General features: G+C 44.5%; 1 protein-coding gene across 2 annotated transcripts in view; it reads left to right on the top strand.

The window, feature by feature from the left end:
* PLCB1 (phospholipase C beta 1) overlaps nt 1-27,570 on the top strand; it is a 510,832-nt gene that overhangs the window by 22,630 nt on the left and 460,632 nt on the right. For both annotated transcript variants that reach the window (XM_081940153.1, XM_081940154.1), the window contains exon 2: nt 17,191-17,268. In XM_081940153.1, the coding sequence (XP_081796279.1) occupies nt 17,191-17,268 (78 nt within the window). The remainder of the gene's footprint in view (nt 1-17,190; nt 17,269-27,570) is intronic.

Raw genomic sequence — 27,570 nt, 5'->3', positions numbered from 1 at the left:
GCATAGCTGTGTCCATTTAGTCTCCAGGAGCTGAGGTTAACTTGGTCTGAATCCAGAAATTAAGCTAGGGAAAACAACCAATGGAAAACAACTGAAGTCAGATAGGTTTTGCAGAATTATTGATATATATTTTTGCATTATTAATCATTTATAAAATGGGATTTGGGATAGACTTTTGCTAAAATTATGTTTACTTCAGCCCACAACGTAAGGCAAAGTAAGTTGTTTGCAGTTTCTTGCTGTTTCAAACATATTCTGAATCACATAAGAAATCACATAAATATAATTTATTATCAATTTAACTGGCAATATGAATCAAAGAAAGATAGCTCCTGGATGACCAGATGAGCCAATGAACTATCCAGCATATGACTAATAGAGGCTGATTGTAAAGCAGCTGTCATTTTTGGTTAGCAGCCATCGAAGAAGGAGGATTGATGTCCCTAATTAATGTAAAATTTGTAGGTGCTTGGGTCCCAATTTGCATCTGGAGGGGTCTAGGTGTCCCCTATGTGCTTTCTGCACATAGATTGGAGAAGTTTCTATATTGGAACATATTCTGCTTGGAGAACTGTTAGACGATAGAATAAGAAAAAACCAATCAAGGAGAAAACCAGCCTAGAACTAAGGAGAAATTTCCTGACAGTTTGAACAATTAATCAGTAGAACGACTTGCCTTTAGAAGTTGTGGGTGCTCCAACACTGGAAGTTTTTTTTTTAAAAAAGAGATTGGACAACCATTTGTCTGAAATGGTAATAGAGTGTGCTGCTTAAGCAGGGGGTTGGACTAGAAGACCTCCAGGATCATTTCCAACACTTGTCATTCTGCTCCTTGGAGAAGTCAGAACCACAGAGTCAGAGACGCTTCAAAAATACATGCGTGATGCACGCTGATCCCTATTGCTTAGCTTGTCAGGCTGTACTTGGAGTGCTTACATGAGGCAGACGATGTACAAACAGCATTTTGCAAGACCTGGCGAACCTAATTACCATCTGCCTTCCTCCCTGTGCCTTTTGCAAAAGAAATAAAAATGTTCAGGCTGTAGCTTGTTTGAAAGGGGGGGAAAATGTAAATGGTGCCGGGAAACTAAATCAAACATGCCCTTGTAAACTATGATAGGTGGAAAGGCCCTTTCTTTGGTGTCACTGACCTTTGACATGCCATTCAGGGATTATTTTACAAGAAAACATAGCCTTGGGAAACTGCCCTCTATCCCAAAAATTCACACAAATAATTCAGCAATGACAGTCAGCTTTCCTGTTTTTACTCCTTCCATTGCAAAATCCCTAACAAGCCCCTTTTAATATCTTTCCCAACTAAAATAGAGGGTTTGGGTCTCCCCTATTTATGTTCCTTTCCTAGGCTTGAAGGTTCCAGAAGGAAAATTACTCTAATAAATCTAGCCAGAAGTTAATAAGAACTTTTCTCTGTCTTTTTTCAGCCAAAAGGACAAAGCAGAGAAGCTTTACCTTAAAGTAGGAATTCCCTTGTGTATTTCCCACAGAGGCTATCTTTCTGATTGAAGAGGTGGGAAATAGTTGTTATAACTGTTTTGGCAGTCCTTTCCTATTAAGGGGATGAGATGCCAACTTCCCATAACATTTATTTTTAACAAACTCCTCCTAACTGGGTTTTTTTTATTCTACAACATATAGTGTGTTTGTGAGGAATTGATGCTACCTATGTCTCAGAAGACTTGTGAAACCTCTGTGTTAGAAGACCTTCAGAAAATGGAGTTTGCTACAGCAAGAGTTAACATAGGACCGTGATGGCAAACCTATGGCAGGCGGAAGTGCCACACAGAGCCATCTCTCCGGGCACGCGAGCCATCGCCCGTTACTCTTCCGGGTTCCGGTTCACCGGCCAGCTGGTCTTCATGGATGTGGGAGCGCTGGAAACCAAAAGACCAGCCACCCAGTGTGCATGCGCGTGCTGGGAACATGATCTTCTGGTCTTTCGGTTTCTGGTGTGCATGTGCGTGCAAAGACTGCACCGGAAACCAGAGGTTCACTTCCCCACATGTGCATGCGCACCAGGCGGCTGCTCTTCCGGTTTCTGGCACGCGCGCACGCACGGGCTCCTCTTTTAACACTCGGTGCCGAAAAGGTTCACCAACGGGCATAGGACCCTGTTACAAATCAGACAATTCTAGCAAGGGTTTTCTTTTATGTTATTGTTAGCCGTTTAAGAAATCCAGTGTCATATAGAATAGTGCTATTTGTATTATAAGTTTATGTTAACAGAATCTTGCAAGTGTAAATGTACTCCTTTATCTTGTGAGAACTAAGGGGATTTTTTTTGAGGTGTTTACTTAGGTTACGTTCCGGTTTTCTTTTATCTGACTTCACCTTGGTAGCAGATCTTCTTCCTGTTCCCCAAGGCCATCCCTTCTGTCCTCTATGGCTATAAACTGAGACTAATCCATATTATTAGGATCATGCCTATTCATCAATTACGCTAACTGGCTTCTGGATGCATAGAGTTGGAAGGGATCAATTGTCTCATTAAATACAAATCTTTACTCAGGGTAGGGATTCAAGTTAAAGGAAACCCTATAGGTGACTGTCCAGCCTTTTTTTTTTAAGTCCTCTTTCTTCTCATCGAACAATTTGTTTGTTCTATAGTTGACCTGTTCTTATTGTTAGGAATTGTTTTTTTTAAAATTAAAATATTATGCTAGTCAGCCCTATTTAATTATACAGGTAGTCCTTGACTTAGAGTAGTTCATTTAGTGACCATTTGAAGTTATAGTGGCACTGAAAAAAGTGATTTAGGACCATTTTTCACACACTGTTGCAGCATCCTCATGGTCCTTGGCAACTGGTTCATATTTCTGGCGGTTGCAGTGTCCCAGGATCATGTGATCCCCTTTTGCGACCTTCTGATAAGCCAGATTCACTTAACAACCTTGATACTAACTTAACAACTGCAGTGATTCACTTAATAACTGTGGCAAGAAAGGTTGTGAAATGGGAGAAAACATTTAACAAATGTCTCAGTTAAAAACAAAAACATCTGGGCTCAACTGTGGTTGTAAGTCGAGGACTACCTGTAGAGGTGACACTGTCGCCAATATATAGGGAGAAGATCCTCTTGTAGTCCAATTGGATATGAGAAGTATTTTGGAATGTTTGAATTTTTACCTTGGAAGTGTTCCACAAGAACCGTTATGTATGTTACCCAGATTTTTTTCCTTTCTGGATTCATTTTTGATAGATTTGGTAGGCTTCCAGCATTTAGCAACATGAAAGGAAATAGACACAAATACTGAATGCTGCCAGTTAACTAGTCACTCCGTTTGCAGAGTTTAATTATGTTCATATAATGCCCTTATCCTATTTAAGAAATATGTTGACGTGCAGAAAAATACATACAAATGGCAAAACTCTTTTCCTTGAAGGCTCTTCAGAAAAGTGATAAGAATATGAATACTTTTCTGTTCAGAACAAATATATAATAAATGTGTCATAACTTTAGCATTTGAAACTAAGATTGTGGTAGGTAAGTTGATAGAAAAGAAGGAAGGTTAGGAATCAGTGTAATCCCTACAGCCTACATATAAAATAGTGAAAAACTTAGAAACATCATCAGAATGTAATTTAGCACCTAAAACAGCTTCAGAGAAGGCCTTTTAAAACTGCCACAGAACAAATCAATATCTGGAGGACAAACCTGGATTATGCTGAAAATCGTTCAAAATGTTGGAACCTGCCTTTTTGCAGGCTTAAAAAAAAAGCTTCAGAGGAAGATATATTGGTAGACATTATCATACAATACAATACAATACAATACAATACAATACAATACAATACAATACAATACAATAGTAGAGTTGGAAGGGACCTTGGAGGTCTTCTAGTCCAACCCCCTGCCTAGGCAGGAAACCCTATACCGTTTCAGACAGATGGCTATCCAACATCTTCTTAAAGACTTCCAGTGTTGGGGCATTCACAACTTCTGGAGGCAAGCTGTTCCACTGATTAATTGTTCTAACTGTCAGGAAATTTCTCCTCAGTTCTAAGTTGCTTCTCTCCTTGATTAGTTTCCACCCATTGCTTCTTGTTCTACCCTCAGGTGCCTTGGAGAATAGTTTGACTCCCTCTTCTTTGTGGCAACCCCTGAGATATTGGAACACTGTTATCATGTCTCCCCTAGTCCTTCTTTCTCTTAAGCTAGACATACCTAGTTCCTGCAACCGTTCTTCATATGTTTTAGTCTCCAGTCCCCTAATCATCTTTGTTGCTCTTCTCTGCACTCTTTGTAAAGTCTCCACATCTTTTTTACATCGTGGCGACCAGAACTGAATGCAGTATTCCAAGTGTGGCCTTACCAAGGCATTATAAAGTGGTATTAACACTTCACGTGATCTTGATTCTATCCCTCTGTTGATGCAGCCTAGAACTGTGTTGGCTTTTTTGGCAGCTGCTGTACACTGCTGGCTCATATTTAAATGGCTGTCCACTAGAACTCCAAGATCCCTCTCACAGTTACTACTACTGAGCAAGGTACCACCTATACTGTACCTGTGCATTCCATTTTTGTTGCCTAAATGTAGAACCTTACTCTTTTCACCATTGAATTTCATTTTATTAGATAGTGCCCTGTTGTGTACCGGTGAGCCTGGCCAGCAGAGGGCAGTCGAGAATAGGGATCCTCTGATTGGCCCAGGCGCACCAGCCAGCCGGCGGGAGAAATACTTTATCCCTATTGGTTCGTCGTCTGACAGCTCCTGGTATAAATAGCTGTCAGACGACTCGTTGTGTTGTTCCTGTCAGTTTATTCAATAAACAACAGTTGTATTATATTCGCCTCCGTCTCCTCATTCGAGAGGTTTCTACACTGGCGACGAGGACGGGCGACGTGGAACCCTATACAGTGCCGCAAATGGCTTCAAATGCTGCCTTTTCGCCGTTCCGGCCAGAGGCTGAGGCTTGGGAAGCGTTCCTCGAGAGGTTCGACTGCTTCCTCGTAGCGCACGATCTCGTCAGCCTCACCCAGGAACGAAAGCGCGGAATCTTCCTGAACTACTGCGGGAGGGAGATGTTCGCCACTGCAAGGGCTCTCGCTGCTCCCGATCCTGCCAATTCGCTGCCCTGGGACGAACTCCTGGCTCGCCTCAAGCAACACTACGAGCCCGCCCCGTCTCGTTTTGCCCGGCGGCAATATTTCCGCCGGTGCATTCAAAAGGAGGGCCAAACCATTGCCCAGTACGTGGCCGCTCTCCGCGCTGAGGCAAGTCTCTGTGAATTTAGTGACTTGGAAGACGCGTTGCTCGAACAATTTATCTATGGGCTACGAGACATAAAACTCCATCGCCGCATCCTAGCTCGCCCTGAGTTAACTCTAAAGATTGCGGTAGATGATGCCAGGGCTTATGAAATGGCTGATCAATCCACACCGGATTTCAGCCACCTCAGTCAGCACCCGCATGCCGCTTACTTGCCGCCATCTCCCTACGCGGCACCTTCTTCTGCCTACGCTCCATCTACCGCTTCTACCTTTCATGCTGAGGTAGACCAAACTGCCGATCGCCTTCAAACCCTCTCCACCCGGGATGGACGGCAGTGCCTCAGTTGTGGCGGCCGCCACCAACGCTCCCAGTGCAGGTTCCGGCAAGCCCTGTGCCACCAATGCGGCAGGAAAGGCCACCTCGCTGCAGTTTGCCGTTCCGGCCAACAGAACCGCCGCAGCCCTCTGCCGCAACCTCCTCCAGCCCGTCAGCCACCTTCTACGTCTTCCCGCCGTCAGCACTCCCTCTCCGTGGGGGACCCAGCTGAAGCCTACCCTGAATGGCTTGTAGACTCGGCCTCCTCAACTTTGGAGGGCCGAGGTAAGCTGCACCTCCTAATCTCCATTGAGGGGGTGCCCTGCCCTATGGAAGTGGACACAGGGTCGGCCCGATCCGTTATGTCATGGGCCACCCTTAACTCCTTACTGCCTTGGGTTAAACTTCACCATCTACAACCCCCTGATTGCCGCTTACGCGACTATCAGGGAAATGTCATAGACCTATTGGGCTGCCGACCCTTTAACATCTCTTTGGGTTCTCGCAAGGCAAAGCTTCCCTTGCTAATTGTAAAAAACCCCCTCGCTTCCCTTCTAGGACTGGACTGGTTTAAGGCCCTCGGCCTTTCTATTGCTGGGGTTAACTCACTTTCACCCCTCCCTCCTGTTACCCCGCCCTCTATCTCCTCCCTCCTTTCCGACTTCTCCGATGTTTTCTCCCCCTCTTTAGGCTGCTATACCGGCTCTCCTATCTCCCTCAACCTCGACCCGTCAGTTCCTCCAATCCGCTTGAAGGCCCGCCGACTTCCCTTTGCTTTAAAAGCAAAAGTCGACGCCGAACTGGACAAACTAATCGGCCAGGGCATTTTAGAACCCGTTGATTTCTCCCCCTGGGAGACTCCCATAGTCGTGCCTTTGAAGTCCGACGGATCTATTAGGATCTGCGCGGACTTCAAATCAACACTTAACAAAGCCCTCCAATCACACCCCTACCCTGTGCCGGTGGTGCAGCACGTCCTGCACACTCTGGGCCAGGGTCGCATATTCGCAAAGCTGGACCTCGCGCAGGCGTACCAGCAACTGCCTGTCGACGAGTCGACCGCGCTTGCGCAAACAATCGTCACACACCGCGGCGCTTTCAAATGTCGCCGCCTTCAGTTTGGCGTGAGCGTGGCCCCCGGCATTTTCCAGGGACTCATGGAGCGTTTGCTCCATGGCATTCCCGGGGTCACCCCCTATTTTGATGATGTTCTGATTGCCGCCCCCAACCAATCAGAACTCATCAAAACCCTACGTCTGGTCCTACAAAAATTCCGTTCCGCCGGCTTGCACCTCAAACCTTCAAAATGCCAGCTCGGCGTTCCCTCTGTCACCTTCCTCGGCTTCCTCATCGATGCCAACGGCATCCACCCTGACCCATCAAAGGTCGAAGCCATTCTCTCCGCCCCCACTCCTTCCAACAAAGTGGAGCTCCAAGCCTTCCTTGGCCTCCTTAATTTCTATTCCTCCTTTATTCCCCACAAAGCTTCCCTGGCCGAACCCCTTCACCGTTTACTAGACTCTTCCACCCCATGGGTCTGGTCCAGCCGCGAAGCGCATGCGCTCGCGGCTGTCAAGCGCTCACTCACTGCCCCACCAGTCCTCGCCCAGTATGACGAGCGTTTACCTCTAACCCTGGCCTGTGACGCTTCCCCCTTTGGGGTCGGGGCTGTTCTTAGCCATTCGTACCCTGATGGCTCTGAAGCGCCCATAGCTTTTTACTCCCGCACCTTATCCAGAACTGAGCGAAATTACAGCCAGCTGGATAAGGAGGCTCTTGCTGCCGTTGCGGGAGTAAAACGTTTTCATTACTACTTATATGGCCGCCCCTTCTCCCTGATCACCGATCACAAGCCCCTACTGGGCATTATTGCAGGGGACCGTCCCACACCCCCCATTCTATCCCCCCGCATGTCCCGTTGGGCAGAATTCCTATCGTCCTACTCCTACACATTGTCCTACCGGCCTGGCGGCCACATTGCTCACGCTGACGCGTTGAGCCGCTGCCCTCTGCCTCTTCCTGTCACTGATCCAGCCCCTGTCCACTCTATTAACCTCCTGGCCGACCTCTCCCTACCGATGTCCGTTTTGGACATCGCGCAGGCCTCCCGAACTGACCCCATCCTGCACCGTGCAATGACCGCTGTCTCCCGGGGCTGGTCTGCAGTCTCCAATGATCCCCAACTCTCCCCTTTTTTCCGCCGCCGCCTGGAGCTTTCCATCATGCAGGATTGCCTCCTGTGGGGAAACCGCGTGGTTGTCCCCTCTTCCCTGCGGCCAGCTGTCCTGTCTCGCCTCCATGACGGCCACCCTGGCATAGTCAGGATGAAAAGCCTCGGCCGCGGCTATGTCTGGTGGCCGTCCATGGATGCGGACATCGCCGCCTACGTCCAACGCTGCACCCCTTGCCAGCAGGTGCGCTCCGCGCCGCCTTCTTCCCCGCCCAGGGAGTGGGAACTCCCCATGGGCCCATGGAGCCGACTCCACGTCGACTTCATGGGGCCCATTGAGGGCCGCCTATTCTTCCTTCTGGTGGATGCCTGGTCGAAGTGGGTTGAGCTGTTTCCTATGCCCAGCTCAACCTCTTCGGCCACTATCCGCATCCTTGACTCCCTATTTAACACCCATGGTCTTCCGGACGTTATCGTTTCCGATAACGGTCCCCAATTTTCCTCCACCGAATTCCAGTCCTACCTTGCCTCCTTGGGCATCCGACATGCCCCGATTGCCCCCTACCACCCTGCGGGCAACGGCCTGGCCGAACGAGCGGTTCGCTCCGCTAAGGAAGCCCTGGCCCGTATGGCCACCCTTCCCTGGCCACTCCGCATCTCCACCTACCTCCGTTCCCAGCACTCCACCCCTTGCCCCGCTACGGGCAAAAGCCCAGCGGAACTATTGCTGGGTCGCCGTATTCGTTCCCTGCTAGACCGATTCCACCCTCTCTACCACCCTTCTTTTCCTGTCCTTCCTTCCCCTCCCAGGTCTTTTCTGGTGGGTGAGGGGGTATTCGCTCGCAACTACACCGGCGAGCCGAAGTGGCTACCTGGCAAAGTGACTGACATCACGGGGCCCTGTTCTTACAGGGTCCTCCTCGATGATGGCAGACATTGGCGGCGGCATATAAGCCAGTTGCGTCGGCGACCAGAGGGACCTGGACACAACACACCTGCAGAAAAGCAACCAGGCCCTAACGACGCCGCCTGCCGGCTCGACCGTCCAAACGCCACTAGCTCCGACCTCGCAACAGCCCCCCCCGGTGCGCTGGCTCACTTACCATTGGCCGTCGGTGCAGTGCCGGGAGGAAGACCCATCCAGGACGCTGCCAGGCCTGTTCGCCACAAGAGCGGAGCCGACACTCCACCGTCCCTGGGCGAGGCGCCATCTTCTTTGAGACGCTCTCAGCGCGTGCGCAGGCGTCCGTCGTACTTAGACGATTACGCCTGCGCAATCCAGGGGAAAGGGGTGTTGTGTACCGGTGAGCCTGGCCAGCAGAGGGCAGCCGAGAATAGGGCTCCTCTGATTGGCCCAGGCGCACCGGCCAGCCGGCGGGAGAAATACTTTATTCCTATTGGTTCGTCGTCTGACAGCTCCTGGTATAAATAGCTGTCAGACGACTAGTTTTGTTGTTCCTGTCAGTGCTTGTTGCAATAAACACAGTTGCCTTAAACCCGTCTCAGTCTCCTCATTCGAGACTTAACACTGGCGACGAGGACGGGCGACGTGGAACCCTACGCAGTGCCGCAAATGGCTTCAAATGCTGCCTTTTCGCCGTTCCGGCCAGAGGCTGAGGCTTGGGAAGCGTTCCTCGAGAGGTTCGACTGCTTCCTCGTAGCACACGATCTCGTCAGCCTCACCCAGGAACGAAAGCGCGGAATCTTCCTGAACTACTGCGGGAGGGAGATGTTCGCCACTGCGAGGGCTCTCGCTGCTCCCGATCCTGCCAATTCGCTGCCCTGGGACGAACTCCTGGCTCGCCTCAAGCAACACTACGAGCCCGCCCCGTCTCGTTTTGCCCGGCGGCAATATTTCCGCCGGTGCATTCAAAAGGAGGGCCAAACCATTGCCCAGTACGTGGCCGCTCTCCGCGCTGAGGCAAGTCTCTGTGAATTTAGTGACTTGGAAGACGCGCTGCTTGAACAATTTATCTATGGGCTACGAGACATAAAACTCCATCGCCGCATCCTAGCTCGCCCTGAGTTAACTCTAAAGATTGCGGTAGATGATGCCAGGGCTTATGAAATGGCTGATCAATCCACACCGGATTTCAGCCACCTCAGTCAGCACCCGCATGCCGCTTACTTGCCGCCATCTCCCCGCGCGGCACCTTCTTCTGCCTACGCTCCATCTACCGCTTCTACCTTTCATGCTGAGGTAGACCAAACTGCCGATCGCCTTCAAACCCTCTCCACCCGGGATGGACGTCAGTGCCTCAGTTGTGGCGGCCGCCACCAACGCTCCCAGTGCAGGTTCCGGCAAGCCCTTTGCCACCAATGCGGCAGAAAAGGCCACCTCGCTGCAGTTTGCCGTTCCGGCCAACAGAACCGCCGCAGCCCTCTGCCGCAACCTTCTCCGGCCCGTCAGCAACCTTCTATGTCTTCCCGACGTCAGCACTCCCTCTCCGTGGGGGACCCAGCTGAAGCCTACCCTGAATGGCTTGTAGACTCGGCCTCCTCAACTTTGGAGGGCCGAGGTAACCCCTCACCCACCAGAAAGGACCTGGGAGGGGAAGGAATGACAGGAAAAGAAGGGTGGTAGAGAGGGTGGAAACGGTCTAGCAGGGAACGAATACGGCGACCCAGCAATAGTTCTGCTGGGCTTTTGCCCGTGGCGGGGCAAGGGGTGGAGTGCTGGGAACGGCTGAGCAAGGTACCACCTATACTGTACCTGTGCATTCCATTTTTGTTGCCTAAATGTAGAACCTTACTCTTTTCACCATTGAATTTCATTTTATTAGATAGTGCCCAATGTTCAAGTTTGTCAAGATCCTTCTGTATCTTAAGCCTGTCTTCTGGAGTGTTGGCTATTCCTGCCAGCTTGGTGTCATCTGCAAATTTGATGAGTTCCCCATTTATTCCCTCATAAGAGAATGGTATCCCACATTTCATCTGGAAGTACCTTGAACATTTATGCTTGGAACAATATTTTATATTGCATGAGAGTTATATATATGTGACAATTCTTATAGGGCAGAGAATGTATTTTTCAGATGGACAAGATACTTTCACAAAGAGGGGGAAAAGAGTTCATTAATGAACAATTTAGGGTCTCCCCTCCTTCCCTCCCAGAAATACTTCCGTAGTAAAACGTGTTGCTAATAACTCCTGAGCAGTAGAAGTTCGATATAAGAGAAGATTGTCCTTTAAGCTCCTAGTTTCTCAGGAAGAACCGTTTGCCAAGGGGATAAATGAAAGCCAAGAACTTCCCTTAGTGTTCTGAATTACCCTTGAGAAATGTATAGCCTGACGGGGAGCTACATATATCAGATGGCAGTGACAATAAAAGATCTAATAGTATACAAGGTCAGAGTCTGGTTCATTGGTGTTTTTTTTTTTAAAAAAAATCAGAATAACACCCAATCAGAAACAGCAATGCAATATCCTTCCTTATGTAAAAGAGATGACATGTTTATGACCTTCCCTCGGTGACAAACTGCAAATGCGCATGACTCAGTGGTATTTGTTTTCGTAGAAGCTTGATACCTTTGGCTGTGCCTCAGCATTTGAAAATGAACTTTGACAAGCCTAGGAATTTATTTATTTATTTGAACAATTTGAATGGACATCCAGTTTACAAAATGCAACTCCGGGTGAGTCAAATAGGATTCAAAACCAAAGAAGTTAAACAATAAGAATGAGAACATCACAATTAACGTATCAGAAACGTAAGACCCAAAACATGACATATTCTGATCCTGTGCCAGTTCTTCAGATGGTTTCCTCCAAAATCCTAACTCACTTCTTGAGGAGGGGGAAAAAAAACTTGCTAAAGTTTTAGGGAAGGGCAAGGGGCTTTTTAGGGTTCACAGGTAAAGTATCTGCATAAGAGCATCCCAAATCAAGGCCATTGTTTCTCTCCATTCCAGCCAGCGACTGAAGTCTCAATCAAACCATATGTCAGACCCTCAGAAACAACATCAGGTTCCCTTTGGAAGCTAGCTGGATCTATCTGGTGCCGGGGTAGATTAGATGAATGTTCTTTGCCTTCATTGTGGAAAACAGCTGTTGAGAACTCCAAGCCAACACTGAGGGATCTGACCACCACAAGGAATTCATGGTTACATCCCCCATGTTATGGTCTTGCTGGTCTTGTCTTCTGATGATGATGACAAGGCGGAAAAAGAACCAGAGGCATATAGGGATAGGTGTCCCAGAAGAGAGGATTCCAGCAATGTTGAAGCCAGTGATCCAGCAAGCCTAAGGATTCCCTGCCTACACCCACTGACGGTATCTCAGACTCTGAACTCCAGCCGTCTAGTCCTAAACAGGGGCATGCTTTAAAGATACAGCAGCAGAAGGCCAAAGTCCACAGATCAGAGGGACTTGCCAAAAAGCAGTCCGGAGGAGAGTAAACAACAAGAAATATGCCTCAGCTGTGCATTTGGGTAAAGGCTCAGCTTGTGTTATTTAGTGGCCTCACTCCCTGAGAAAAAACACGGGAGAGCTTCTTTTTACACCTAGCTATGAGATGATTACAGTGAAGTGCCATGTTTTGAACTCAGGATCTTACCTCACTATGAGAGATCCTTGGTGCTCTCTCAGCTTGGTTGTTTTCTTACAGACGTTTCATGATAATGTTACCTAGTTTGGGTAATAATGCAAGAAAACAACCAAGCTGAGAGAGCACCAAGCACCTGTCATTTCAACCCTGAGCTACAAATACTCTCCTTTATTGCTGCCTCACTGTGTCTCTTGTCTTGTCCCTTGGATTCATTGCTTGCGAAAAATGAGTTGATTTTTCACTAGTCTCCCGGGACAAGGAGGGCAGACCTGGAAATGTAATAGCATTGTTGATCAAGAAATTGCTGAACTCCCATCAAAAGGTTTCAGCCAATCTATAGAGAATGAGGAAGATGATCTTGAGGCAAAAAGAGCAGAAGCATTTTTTTAAAAGTCTGAAACAGCCAGATAACATTTGGAAGCAGGTCAGGCAGATATGTCCCTAATTCACAAAACTATAAGAAGGAAGAGGAAAACCAGCACAATTAGACTTGCAAGAAATGCTGTTATAATATCCACTCAGTAGCCCATTCTAGCCTTCCTGTGGAGTTGAGTTCAGAAGGTCTCAGCAGGCACAGTGTATTTCTAACACATTATAGTTATTAATTGATAAGATACTTGTAATCTGTCTCGTGTGTACATTGTAGCTGTATCACAACAGTGTCTTCTCCCTTTCCTCCGTCTCATCCCAATTTAAATCCTACATCAGTCTATCCACTCCATGCATCTGAGAAAGTGAGCTGCAACTCAAACTGTTTATGCTTTTTAAAATAATCTGTTAGCTGGAAAATTGCTATAGGTGCCTTCTCATTTTCTGCCATCACAGATTAACACAGATCTCTTCCTACAACCACTTAGGTACATATGGTAGAAAACTTAATACGGTAGAATGATGCATAGAAATGATAACACCTGCAGTAGCTGATTTTGGTTGATTCCCCCACATGGGGTAGGTTCCCTTAAGACAGTGGTTCTCAACCTTCCCAATGCCGCGACCCTTTAATACAGCTCCTCATGTTGTGGTGATCCCCAACCATAAAATTGGTGTCTCGGTTCCTAAGACCATCGAAAATATGTGTTTTCCCATGGTCTTAGGCGACCCCTGTTGAAAGGGTCGTTCGACCCCCAAAGGGGTCCCGACCCACAGGTTGAGAACCGCTGCTCTAGGATCTCTCTAGGATAGCTGGACCTGTATAAACACTTGGATGGAAGTCACCAAGAAATTCTAGAGGTGTAAAATAGATATGTATGTAATGGGCAGAAAAGAAAGAGGAAGAAGAGCTGCTACCAAGATGACGATCTCTATCTATCTATCTATCTATCTATCTATCTATCTATCTATCTATCTATCTATCTATCTATCTATCTATCTATCTATCTATCTATCATCTATCTATCTATCTAAATGGCTGTGTGTGTGTATGTTCTAGCATAACTCTGGAACGCCTCAAGCAATTTCAACCAAACTTGGTACACAGATAACTTACACTCTGGAAAAAAAAATACCGTGGGGGTAAGACACTCCTAACACGCCTCGGGGCGTGTCTTCTGTTAAGATACAGCCTGTTGTGCTTTAAAATGGCTTCTACTGTACAGCACAGTGGAGTTGCCATGGTAACGGCTTCACAGTACTCTACAAGGGGGCTTCTTGTGGAAAAATTGTTGTAGTGGATCATTTTTATTTTGTATTTGGCTACCAAATTTTAGTTTTTCTTAAATTTCTTTTGTGTTACACAGTTGTATTAATTGTTGTAGAGAATAGGGAAGAGGATCTTGAAAGAGCTAGGCTAGATCTGTTCCCAGAGGGATGAGAAAAACATGGTTGAAGTCCAAAAGAAGCAGAAAGCATTTGCAAGTGACTCAGAATTCTCCCTTATTCACACGGGTACAAAATAAGAAAGGAAGGAGACATAGCACGATTAGACTGGCAAGATTCTCTTTTTATAAATACTCTCAATAAAAGCTGTCTTGGCATTTCTGTGAGTTGGTTCTTCGTCTGGACTCTCTAATGAAGCTGGGAATCATGTACTTACTGTAGCTACAATATGCTTCTGAAATACATCAGTTCTTTTTTTTTTACCATCCTATTAGACATACAGGTAGCCCTCCATTTGCAATCACAATTGAGCCCAAAGTTTCTGTTGCTAAGCGAGAGAGTTAAGTGAACTTTACTCCATTTTACAACTTTTCTTGCTACAGTTTTAAGTGAATCGCTGCAGTTGTTAAGTTATCAACGCGGTTGTTAAGTGAATCTGGCTTCCCCATTGACTTTGCTTATCAGAAAGTCACAACAGGTGATGACATTGCAACTGTCATAAATAGGAGTCAAGCATCTGGATTTTGATCGTGTGACCATGGGAATGCTAGTTGTAACTGTGAAAAAATAGTCCAAAATCACTTTTTTCAGTGCCATGAAACTTTGAACGGTCATTAAATGAACTGCAGTAAGTGGAGGACTACTTGTAGTAAAATATGAAAATCTATGCAACATTTTCAGATGGGGGTTCTTAATATATTTAGTCTTAAAAAAAGTGAACAAATTAGTGCAGCAAAAGTATACTTTAATGGAAAAATGATATCCAAAAATAATTGTACCATTCAGAAACTGAATTTGAGGGGGGGGAAAACCCAAATGGTTTTGTATGTTTGCGTGAATTAATGTTTCTTATTTATGAGGAGATATTATGAGCTCAGTTTTTTTTTAAAAAAAAACTTTCTACAGAAGTAAGTGAAATGATCTCAAGTGACAAATGAATGGATGTAAGTGCTAGCTTAGGCCAAGTAGATGAGGACATAGAAGAAAGCAGTTTGTGGCTTCCTGTTATAGTTTTATTATCCGTTGTTTGAAATTAGTTATTAAAGGAACAGATCAACTATAGCTTCCTAGTCACTATATTTATTAGGCTTATGTCTGTTCACACATCAAGGACGAGTCCAAGGGGCCATTTAAATATACTATTTGACCTTGGCTCAGTGGCTAAGATGCTGAGCTTGTCGATCAGAAAGGTCGGCAGTTCAGCAGTTCGAATTCCTAGCATCGTGTAACAGAGTGAGCTCCCATTACTTGTCCCAGCTTCCACCAACCTAGCAGTTTGAAAGCATGTAAAAATGCAAGTAGAAAAAATAGGAACCACCTTTGGTGAGAAGGAAACAGCGTTCCTTGCGCCTTCGGCATTTACTGTATTTTTCGGAGTATAAGACGCAGCAAGGTTTTGAAGAGGAAAATTTTTTAAAAAGTTTTTGCACTCTGCAATCCTCCCCAAAACCGTTTCTCCCCCCCCCCCAGGCATAAATAGTCTTTAGGGAGCTTGCAGAGTGCTCCTGGGGGCGCGGGGGACCCCAAAACAAGCAAAAATGGCCCCGTTTTTCGTAAAAAAAGGGGAATGGATAGCCTTTAGGAAGCTTGTAGAGTGCTCCTGGGGACTGGGAGTAGAACTGAGCAAAAAAACGGACCGTTTTTTGCTCATTTCTGCCCTCCCCAGCCCCCAGGAGGTCTCTAAAAGCTTCCTACAAGCTATGCACAGTCAATTTGGTGAAGGGGGCGGAGTTTTGGGAGGTAAAAAAATGCTGTATTCAGTGTATAAGACGTGCCCAGATTTTCAGCCTCTTTTTTGAGGTAAAAAGGTACGTCTTATACTCCCAAAAATACGATAGTCATGCTGGCCACATGACCATGGAGACGTCTTCGGACAGCGGTGGCTCTTTGGCTTTGAAACGGAGATGAGCACCGCCCCCTTGTGTTGGGAATGACTAGCACATATGTGCGAAGGGAACCTTTACCTTACCTTTAAAGCAAACAAAAGCACAAGGTTACATGTGGGTTTTATTGTGTGTATACTGAAGCTCCTTCCTATATACATTCTGTCTTTAATGAGAGGCATGGTAGTTTTGAAAAGTACTTCTTAAAAACATATGGATGTTAAAAAGCAAGAGTTGTGAAATAGAGGAATTTACAGGCTCTATAGAGCAGGTGTCAGGTAGACAGTAAGCATAATTGGATTAACACATAGAAAAAAGCTGTGTCTCTACAAAATAAGAATCATGCTGTATACTTCAAGAGGTCCACTGCTGGGAGATAATGTAAAAATGATGTTGAATGGAAATTGACTTGCAGTATCAACTCAATGAAATTGAATGGGACACATTTTCAAATGCTTCCCTGTTCAAAACTGTTCTCCAAAGAGAGAAGCCGAGTTCTTGATTGCTTAGCTTTGAGATGTGATTGGCTTCCCAAATGTTGTGATACTCTAGCATTGTCAGTAGGTATCATTCAACAATTATGCAAATAAGAGAAGGTTTCAAAGTACTTGATGAGTATACTCACAGTGTATATTTGTGTGGGGTTAATTAACTGCAGTGCTTTCATTTTGAATTACCATAATGGCATTTAAAGTAGGATTTCAAATGGGTCCTGGCAGATTTATTTTCAAAAATGCCTTTGGGAGTAGGGAGAGGGTAGATCATGGGTGTTCAAACTTTTGGCTTGCCTGGGTGGCATTGAGTGAAGAGGGATTGTCTTGGGGTACATATAAAATATATAATATAGTTAATGTATATAAATCACATAATGTTAAAAGCTTATGACCTTGTGGGGCCACATTACTAGCTGTCCAGGGCCACATACAAGCAACCGTGGACTGTGGATTGGACACACCTGAGGTAGATAGAGTTATAAAAGTATACTAGTATAGTTAATTGGCACCCTCATATTTACCTATTCTGTCCAAATGGTTTATGTGAACTCATACTGAGTAAAAAGGACTTGAGTACAAAACAAATTACAGTAGTTTAAATTTACTTCCCTCTAAGTATATTTGTATATGTATATGTTATAAGTTGGGTATATTTCTATATGTATATGTTATGAGCTAAACTTTTTCTGTTCAAGATTATATCACATGCTAATTTTTATCCTTTGTTTTTGTTCAGGATTCTACTAGCGTGACAATGGTTTTTCTCAGAACAGACCCACACGGATTTTTCTTATACTGGACAGATCAAAATAAGGTAAAAATATTCTGAACTGCTTGAATTAGCTTTTCATTTTTCTTTTTAACGAGATCCTTTTGTTGATATGATTGAGAGACTTGAGTAATTGTTGGGTAGTATGAGACCTCACTTGAGTTCATCATTTTCACTGTGTTGGCATATATTTTTAGAGGATCACTGAATTCTGACTGTCAGGAGTGTGCCTTGCAAATTCTTTTGACTGCTGATACTTAAAGCTGTGGATACTTGGCCAGCCTGTTTAAATATATTGAATTGCAACTCCTTATCACTGCCAGCAAGCATTGCCATTTATTCCAACAGCTCTAGAAAGGGCTGAGTTGGAGAAATTTAGCCACGAGTGAAAGAAAAATCAGGCAAAGGGGGCATTTTACAATTTGTGAACTGCAGAAACAAGTTTGAAAGACAATATGCAATATAATGAGGAAAGATGCACTCACTCCAGAGGTGCTATGCTGCCAGTTTGCACCGGTTCAGGTGAACCGGTAGTGGCGGCGTGAGGCTCCACCCACCCACCCTGACATCATCACGGGTCTTCTGTGCATGCATGTGCTCCCGCTACCCAAACTGGTAGTGAAGAGAATACCATACCATTACCGACTCACTCCCTCAGTATATCTTCCCATATAATCTTGTGCTTGCTGGGGTTTTGTGCTTCCTGTTGGTTTAGCCTTAAAAGAAACCAAGTATCTTTAAAGAGTAGCATCCCGTAAAATTCTTGAAATGATTATTTGCGGGATCGTAGATATATAAAACGCCCTATTATGTAAAGGTCAGATGAGTCTTTCTCTTTAGTTAATGGATTTAGGAATATTTGGCAGAGTGTATCTTTTAAGGCTCTGTTTGGCAAAACAAAAACAGATCAGTTGTTTGAAAGACTTGTTTAGAAATTGGACACTTATTTATAATCTGTGTTGGCAGCTACTGAAAGGTTAGTTACAAAAAGTCTTATAGGAAGAATCTGCAGTAAATTCCAGCATTTGCCTTTCAGTTACTAGAAATGATTAGAAAAAAAGAAACAGGAAATTTTATGTAAATCTTCTAGGATGGTAGATTTATCTATCTATTTATCTAAATTCTATGATTTATTCTTAGTAGCATACTGAGGGGGAATAAGCAAATTTCTGGTTAGCAAAGTGCTCTTGTTTTTTGTCCTGTCAAAGAACACAAACCAAATTTATATTTCATTTTGTTTACAAAAACATCTTTTCATTTTTCAAACAGCAGTTAGCTATAACTTCATTGAAATATGGTTTACATTTTGCTACAGTAGCTATCATTTCTGAATTTATACTTTAGATATTGAGGTAAAGTTCTACATAACTTTATGATTCTTGTGAATCCAATAGCAACCATTTCAGTGGTGGGTTGCAAGCGGTACGCCCTGGTACGGGCATACCGGAGCCTGCCCGTAGCATTGGATACCGTTCCGGTACGGTTCTCCGGAGGGCCCACCCACCCACCCAAACTCCTTACTGGTCTTTTAAGTCTTCGGCGCTTCCATTCATGCACATGGCGCTTACAGCACCTGTGCAACGCTCTGCTGAGCAGCTGGAGCATCACAGAGGCTCGCGGAGGCGCTAAGACTCATGCGTGTGCTGTGTGCATGTGCACGCGTGCTGCACGCATCCATGTGGATGCCGCCGGGCCCCTTCCAACCATACCGGTTGGAACGGGATCCGGAACCCACCACCGATCCATTTGCTTTATTTTTTATACTCTTAATGGTCTTTGTGATCATTTGAAGGACTACAGCATAAACATAGCAACCTAATGTCTTATTCATAGTTCCTGTTCTTTTTAAACATAAACAAAGAAAAGACCAGGGGGGGAGTTGTTTACATTGGAGTGGCGACACTGATAAAAAGGGTTTAAAATTCATCTAAATTGTGTACCTAACTTAAATTGCTTATAGGTCTTTTGATACCTATTTTGTTTAGATTTAATGTGTAGAGTTAGAAGCGTTTTCTGGGGTGACCACAATCATCGCAGTGAATAAAACTTCCACAAATATCAGTGGTAAAATACAGATCCCTTGAAGCTTTATTTAGGTAAAAATAGAACATCAGAAGATCAAATATTCATTTCACATATTGTAGTTTGGGCATAAATCCTTATACACAGATATGAATTTTCTTTAGGCAGGCTTGCCCAAGTCTGGTGGTATGAAAATTATGATTAACATGCTGAGAAAGGGGATTATTCTGAGTGTAGGTTTTTTTTTAATTTGTTTATTTGTATCCCACCTTTATTATTTTTACAACACGCCTTTTTCCTCCTATTGTTCTCTACAACAACAGCAACCCTATGAGGTGAATTGGGCTGAGAGGGAGTGACTGGCCCAAGGTCGCCAGCTGGCTTTCATGGCTAAGGCCTAGAATTTATGATCTCCTGGTTTTTGGCCTGGTGCTTTAACCACTAGATTAAACTGGCTCTGTTTTATTATTATTATTTTATTAGTATTGTCATAATAGCACCTTTGGGGTATTTATGATTTCTTGGCCAAACAATGATTGAGTTAACAGTTTTGTCCCAGGCTTCACACAGGTCAATTTTTTTTTGGGGGGGGGGGACATATCATCATATGTCAAGAAGAAAAACAAGAAGCTTGGAGTCGGAGAATTCAGTTACCATTTTTTTTCTTTTTTTCATAGGTATTTCAATTTTAAGTTGCTTATGGGTGGGCAAGACTCAGAAATGATTAAGTGGCAAGATGATTTGATTAACCATGAGTCTGTTGGGGAAGTCATATTGATTGATCAATGAAAGTGCATGTTAATAGAGAAGGCTGCAAGGAAGTGCTCTGACTATTGTATTTTACTACCCTGTTTCCCCGAAAATAAGATCTCCCTGGATAATAAGCCCAATCGGGCTTTTGAGCGCATGCACTAAAATAAGCCCTGCCCTGAAAATAAGCCCTCCCTGAAAATAAGCCCTCCCTGAAAATAAGCCCTCCCTGGAAATATTGCAACACAGCAGCAGCCATGAGGTGATCACGCTCACTGCCTCCTGCACCTGAAAAATAATAAGACCTCCCCGAAAATAAGGCCAAGTGCTTATTTCAGGGGTCAAACTAAAATAAGACCCTGTCTTATTTTGGGGGAAACCCAGTACTAGAGAACCTTTCCCCACAGGAAAAGGTAGGACAATTTTTGAAATTTCTACCTATTTACCCCTGCCCTCCTTTCGCCAGTAGCCCCCGTTTCCCCTTCTTTAGCAGCCCCACCCTGCCCCATCCCCTGTCCCACCTGGCAGCCCCAAATTGTGTCCCACTGCTAGACGCGCATCTTACCAGAGTCTGGCAGCTCCGTCACATTTCTCAGCCATTGTGTGCAGGGAAAAACCTTGCACAGTAAAGAAAAACTTCTCGTGAGTGTGAGACAATTAACAGCTTATCACACTCAAGAGAAGTTTTTCTTTACTGTGCAAGGGCCAGAAGTTGCTCCGAGGCTGCAGGCACCCGGGAGGAAACACTGCCCAACTGCCCCCTCCCAAAGCAACCTTGGAAGATTTCAAGCTCATCTGGGGAGGTGGTTTTTTTAAAAAGAAAACCCCGAAAAAGCTGCAAGATCCAGAGCTGCCAGTCTCCGGTAATATGCACATCTTGCAGCCCGCCCTACCACATCCCCTGCCCTACCTGCCACCCCCAAATTGCACCCCACTGCAAGCATCTCTCAGCCGTTGTGTGCAGGGAAAAACCTTGCACAGTAAAGAAAAACTTCTCGCGAGTGCAAGAAGTTGTTAATTGCCTCGCACTCATGAGAAGTTTTTCTTTACTGTGCAAGGTGGAGTGAGCAAAGAGGTGGAGGAACTGTGGGGTGTTGACCCAGCTGCCTGGACACCCCATGCCATCCGGGGTTGAGGGTGAAGCCAGGGAAGCCCCTGGGACGCCTAGGGAAGCCTCCAGGATGCATCCCGCCACAGCACATTGTCGGGAGGTGGGGGTGAAGCCAGGGAAGCCCCTGGGATGCCCAAGGAAGTGTCTGGGATGCACCCTGCCACAGCACGCCATCAGGAGGTGAGGGTGAAGCCGGGGAAGCCTCCAGGATGCACCCTGCCACAGCACACTGTCGGAGGTGGGGGTGAAGCCGGGAAAGCCTCCCGGAAGGTTTGTGTCCATTGTGATCCTCCCCTACGGAATGGCAGCCTCGAGCCACTGGAGTGAAATGGGGCTGACATGGGGAGAGTCCCATGTGTTGCACCCCTCCCAGCCTTCGCCTGCGCCTCTGCACCTTTTTTGGATGCCCAGCTTGCTGGGCTGCTGCTACCTTTGTCTCATCCATGCTGCGTTTGCAACACCGGCTGCTTCAGGAGATGCTGGTTGGTGGGGGGTTGCACAAATGCTTACCTGTGTGTAGGCAGGAGGAGGCAGTTCTGTGGATGCATGTGGTGAGGGAGGGTGAGCGTCCGAGCCAGTTCGGGTGATTTTTGTCATCTCTGAGAACCAAAGGTTTCAAAAATTATCTTTCAGGTCAGTGATTCCCTTCTATTATAGAGAAATAGCATGATTATAATGCTTTCTCTAGTTATTATTTCAATAGGAAATCTTAGCACATGTAAACTAATTTTGTCCAAAATAAATAATTGCACATTTTAAAAAACATTTTAAGGTTATGTTGTACTGGCTTTTTGTGTAAAAAAAAAAGTATATTTTCATTATCAATACTGTTATATGTAAGAGGAATTTGATTTTTAAGAATAGCAGTGTCTGCAGGTGAGAAATTAAGTTGTGCATTGTGTTTGCACTTTCTGAATCTTCTGATACAGCTTTCTGATTCAAAACAAGGAAAGATCAAAATGAAATGACAATGTTTGTTTTATGTGAAAAGACACCCAGGAACATACTGACGTTTTATAGGACTATATTTTATACATAGAGAAGACACATTGAGTGAGTAAATATACATGAAGAAAACCCAAAGAAGATTGAAGACATTTTTTAATAGTAATATTTGGAAGCAGTGGCATTATGCAGTGCTAGTGTACTTAAAAAAATAACATACCTTGTATTTATCTGATATAAACACCGGTAGATTGAATGGAGCCACTTCCTACCTACTTACAGTCTCCCATGAGACTCCCAGATATCCAATCTTAATGAGGATATTGGAGCCACTGAGACCCATCAAAACAGTGGTGGAACTAGGACAGTGCCATTGTTTCAGTGCCTTCATTTTGAAATGCTTGAGTGTTCCATTCCATATTCAAAGAACCATGGTGGAATTGGTTCCACTATTTCCATTTGGATGAAACTCTAGGTAAATATGAAAAAAGGATTCTATGGCTATCAAATTCTGGAGGACAACCTGAACGAAGCAAAGAATGCCTCATGGCCATCATTGGAAGTAAAAGGGAAAGCTTCTTGCAACAGTTCAAAGATAATGAACAGATATGGGAATCTGCCTCAAGGAACAGGTTTCAAATACTAAAGGACAGAATTAAATGCATGAAATGCATGTGATATTTGCTAGTGTTATGTAAAGTATTCTGTAATACTAGAATGTGGGGGTGCTGTCTTCATTTGGAAACACACATATTTAAACCCTTATTTAAAATGAGTGGCAAATTCACACACATACAGCATGTATTCCATCCTTTTTACAGATCACACAGTCCAAATTCAAAGAAAGAAAATACAGGATTAAATACAATGGAAATAGGAAGAGTATCTATCAGCAGAAGTGAGTCTTGTTCCCTTCCATAGATACACATCTCCAAACCTGAGTATAGGTATTCCTTGACCACAACTGAGCCCAACATTTCTGTTGTTAATGAGACAGTCAAGTGATTTTGCCCCATTTTATGACCTTTCTTGCCATAGTTGTTAAGCGAATCATTGCAGTTTTAAGTTAGCAACATGGTTGTTAAGTAAATCCGGCTTCCCCATTGACTTTGCTTGTCAGATGGTTGCAAAAGATGATCACATGACCCCAGGAAATTGCAATTGTCTTAAATATGAGTCAGTTGCCAAGCATCTGAATTTTGAGCCCATGAGCAAAGGTTCTTAGTGGATAACAACATGCTACGCAAATGTGGAGAGGCACAGAGCCTGATTTATCTGCTGGTATGTTGGCTATTGTCAGAAACATATGTATACCAATAATGACTTCTTTTTGGCCAACAACAAAGCCAAGAAGGTGGCTTCATTCTGGCAGTTTAAAGTTTGATCTAGACATGGAAGAAGAAGAAGACATGACGTAGAGATGCTGCAATGGTCTTAAGTGTGAAATGTGGTCACAAAACCCTTTTTTGAGTGCCATAGCTTCAAACAGTCACTAAACAAAGTATTGTAAATTGAGGACTATCTGTACAGAGGATAGGCACTTCCTCTGGATTATCATGGGGAGAATCTACAGAAAAGAGTTGGCAAAAATATCTCTGTATGAAGAGCATTTTCCTAAAACTACGTGGCACTTTAGCTCTAATATATTGTTAGCACTTTTAGATTAAAAAGATCTAATTATCATCAGTCATATAAGTGTCTTAGGGGGGCAAAAAGCTGCATGAATAATTGAAATGTCTGTAGAACCGTAGGTAGAGGTTATTTTTTAAGCCACATTGCACACATTTTGTACTTTTTCTCTTTTCTCTCCTTTTGAAAAAGACGTTCCCTTCTGCAGTGTTGTTGGTTAGTTCTTAATGCTAAATGGGACAAATATCCCCAAGGCTTCAACACTGTTTTTTTTTAAATGTCTCCTGACTAAAGGGGAACAGAGGGGAGCCAGGAAAACCTTGTGTACAATGTTTAATTCTGTAGACAATCATGCTATTCATAGAGAGAAAAGAGTTTGGGAATGCAGCAACACAAGAGGTTTTCCCAATTGGGTTAAAATAAATAATGGGCCACTTTCACTCTATTTTGTTGCACAAGTATCATTCAACATTTTGTAAGTAACTTTGGAAAAGGCTGATTAATTAGTTTAACCCTATCTATTTAGTCCATCAGTCTGCTTCTGAAATTTACTACTGGATTATAGTATTCGTACTGCTTATACCCCCAAAATCAGATTTTTTGGGCAAGGCATTTTTCTCCCAAGGTTTTTCTGCTAAAAGGTGTATCGCTTCTTAGACATCACTTACATCACTTTAGCAATGGCACTTAGACTTACATACCACTTCACAGTGCTTTACAGCCCTCTCTAAGCAGTTTACAGAATCAGCCTATTGCCCCCAATGATCTGGCTCCTCATTTACACCAACCTCAGAAGGATGGAAAGCTTAGTCAACCTTGAGACAGTCAAGACTGAAAGAATCGAACTCCTGGCAGTGTGACCAGAGTTAGCCTGCAATACTGCTTTCTAACCACTGCGCCACCACGGCTCTATTGATTTGGAAGAAGGCTGTGAAGATGATCTGAAGATCTTGATAATGTTATCTGGGAGGAGACAACGTTTTGGATTGTTTTAGAGAGGTTTTGTTTTGGCCACCAAATAACATCGGAAATCCTTTCAAATCCTAAAGTATAGAATAGGATTGCATTGCAGCATGCGTATTTCAAAAGAACTTAATATTTGAATGCTTGGCATGGTTTCTTTTATAGATAAAATGAGACCTAGAGGCCATGGAGAAAGTGCGTTTGGGTATGAGAAAATGATGTGGGTCTTTTGAGTTCAGGACCACAAGTCAAGGATCTTGACAATGCACCAATGGTTTGTCCCGAGAGAAACTGCATTATCGACAGAAATCCTCCTACGTATGTGAAGCAATACATTGCAATTATAATATGCCAGAAGATGATTTTGCTTGCAGCTCTTTGCTGATGTAAAAACTACCATGACCTAGTACTCACTTACGGGAACACAGCAGTATAGATTACATTTTATTTATAACTGGTCACCCAGAAACATTTATGACTCAATTGCTAAAATTGTATCATAATGAGGCTGTATTCACAATAAGCAGCTGTCGACAGTAACAGTAACTAACTCACAGAAGTTTTGGTTTCCACAGTGGGCACATTGCTCCTGGAAACATAGCTATTCTATTCATTTTAATAAATAAATGCAAACCATTTTTAATAAAGGTCTGTTCAGTGATACTTTCATGTTGCAGATAGGCCTGGGTAGTACTTCCTTTGAGTAGGTCACAATATAAATTAAGCCTGTATTCATGTTGCAATAAAGGGTGAATGGTGCCTTTTGTTGATAAGCAAATAATGCAATTTTTCCATATTGTTAGTACCTCCAAATTGGTGCGGCTTCGTATTAGCAAAGATATTTACAGGTAATTGCAGATTGAGGTGGTAATAAATACAAGCAGTTCTTGCTTAATAACTACGTATTCAGTAACTGCTTGATTCCCAAAGTTACGGCTGCTGCAGCACACCCATGGTTACAAAATCAAAGTGTAGATGCTTGGCAGGCTTCCAGCACTTATGACTGCTGGAATATTTCAGTTCCTCCTACCAGCTGTCTCCTGCCCCATCTCTGCCTTTTTGGCCACCTTCCACAGTGGCACTCCATGGTGATGCTTGCGGTGCTGGAGCTGAAGTAGAGGCCTGTGGTCTTCAGCAGTCTCAGCCGGCCACTGCCACCCCTGTGCTGCCCTACAGCCAGCCAGCTCACTACCACAGTGCAAAGCCCAAGCTGCCCGTGCTATCCTCTGCTCTGCAAGTTCTGTTGCCCACAGCTGACCCTTGTTGTCTTCTTCTTCCCACTGCTGATGAAATGTGCCCAGCAAGGTTCTACGAGAGGCAGTTGCTGGCCATGTCAGGTCTTCCTGAGTCAGTGGTGGGTTGCAGGCGGTATGCCCCAGTACGGCCGTACCGCAGCCTGCCCGGAGCACCGGGTACTGGTACGGTAAGGTGCTCCGAAGGGCCCACCCACCTGCCCAAGCTCCTTACCTGTTCTTTAAAGCCTTCCGCGCTTCCGCGCAGGCGCATGGCATGTACAGCACCCGCGCAATGCTTTGCCGAGCAGCTGGAACGTCGCTGGCAGATATGACGCATGCGCGCGCTGCGCACATCCATGTGGGTGACGCCGGGCCGTTCCAACCGTACCGGAAGTCAGCGCTGTCCTGAGTCCACCCATACATGCACTTTTCTCAATTGTGTGCCTCCTTCTCGCAATGCTTTGGAAGTCTTCAGGAGAAAGCTGACTTTGTCCCTCTCCAAATCATAGACATGCTTCTCCAAATGCATCATAAGAGAAAGCCTTTCCTTTCAACTTAATCCATTTTGAAGTAAAGGTTGATAGGCAGTTAATGATCTTATTTTGTATTTGCTACGTATAATTGCTCTGACCTGCCTTTCAACTTTTTGTATATTTTCTACCAGATAGCCTGTGGCATTAACTACTTCTGTAATGAGTAATTACTGCAATAATTACTAATAATAATATTAATATTAAAGTAACGTTTTAGAATTATAGACTGATTGATTATGTGACAGCAAATTATTGACTCTTACTGGCCACATAGCTTTTTCTCCAGGAGGATCTGCTCCCAATCTAGTCCTTTAGGTCTTCCAACAGTTCAGATACTGTAATTGCGTCTATCCACCTTGCCTCTGGTTGTCGTCTTTCCCCCCCACACTTTCATTTCACCTTTCCCAGCAGTATTGATTTATCCGGAGAGCTAAGCCTTTGCAAAATGCGTCTTAGATGTAATACTTTGAGCCTGTTCATTTGTGCCTCAAGTGAGAACTCTGGGTTGATTTATTGGATGATTTTTTTCCCCCTTTCATATCCATGCATTCTTTTAGCATTAATAGAGGTAATCTATTAATTTTGTAATAGAAGTAATCTATTAATTTTGTAGATTAATGCAACCAATTCTACGTGGGACAAACATCACTCCAATTAATAACCAGGATCCATGAACTGGCAGTCAAACACCACAACCCCAGATCCTTAATCTCTACCCACACCGACACCAAACAGCACCAGTTCAACTGGAGCAATGCAAAAATCATTGGCCACGCTACCACCCACCACACACTCGTGAGTTTGTCGAAGCCTGGCACTCCACAAGCAATTCCATCAACAGACACCTTGACCTACATCTAGTGTACGAACCCCTCAGAATCCAAATCAACCACACACAGCTAACCAGAGATAGCGCCAATCTTCAACCAACCCACACAGTTCCCCCCTTCCACAGTTCACTTCCCAATGACCCTGACCTGAGGTAATCTCCTTATTACAAGACTCACTGATGACTCATAGTTGACCCATCACAAGACACTTGACACACTCACACCTCAAGCCCTTACAAACAAAAGAATACTGACACTGACATTCCCCTAAACTCTGCTGAAGATGTTATCTAGCCTGGTAATGAAACGTTCAGAAACCAATCCACAAG

Source organism: Natrix helvetica (genome assembly GCF_964273705.1).
Source record: "Natrix helvetica genome assembly, chromosome: 2".
Lineage (NCBI taxonomy): Eukaryota > Metazoa > Chordata > Lepidosauria > Squamata > Natricidae > Natrix > Natrix helvetica.
The sequence above is the reverse complement of the archived record's forward strand: the minus strand, read 5'-3'. Positions and strand labels throughout refer to the sequence as shown.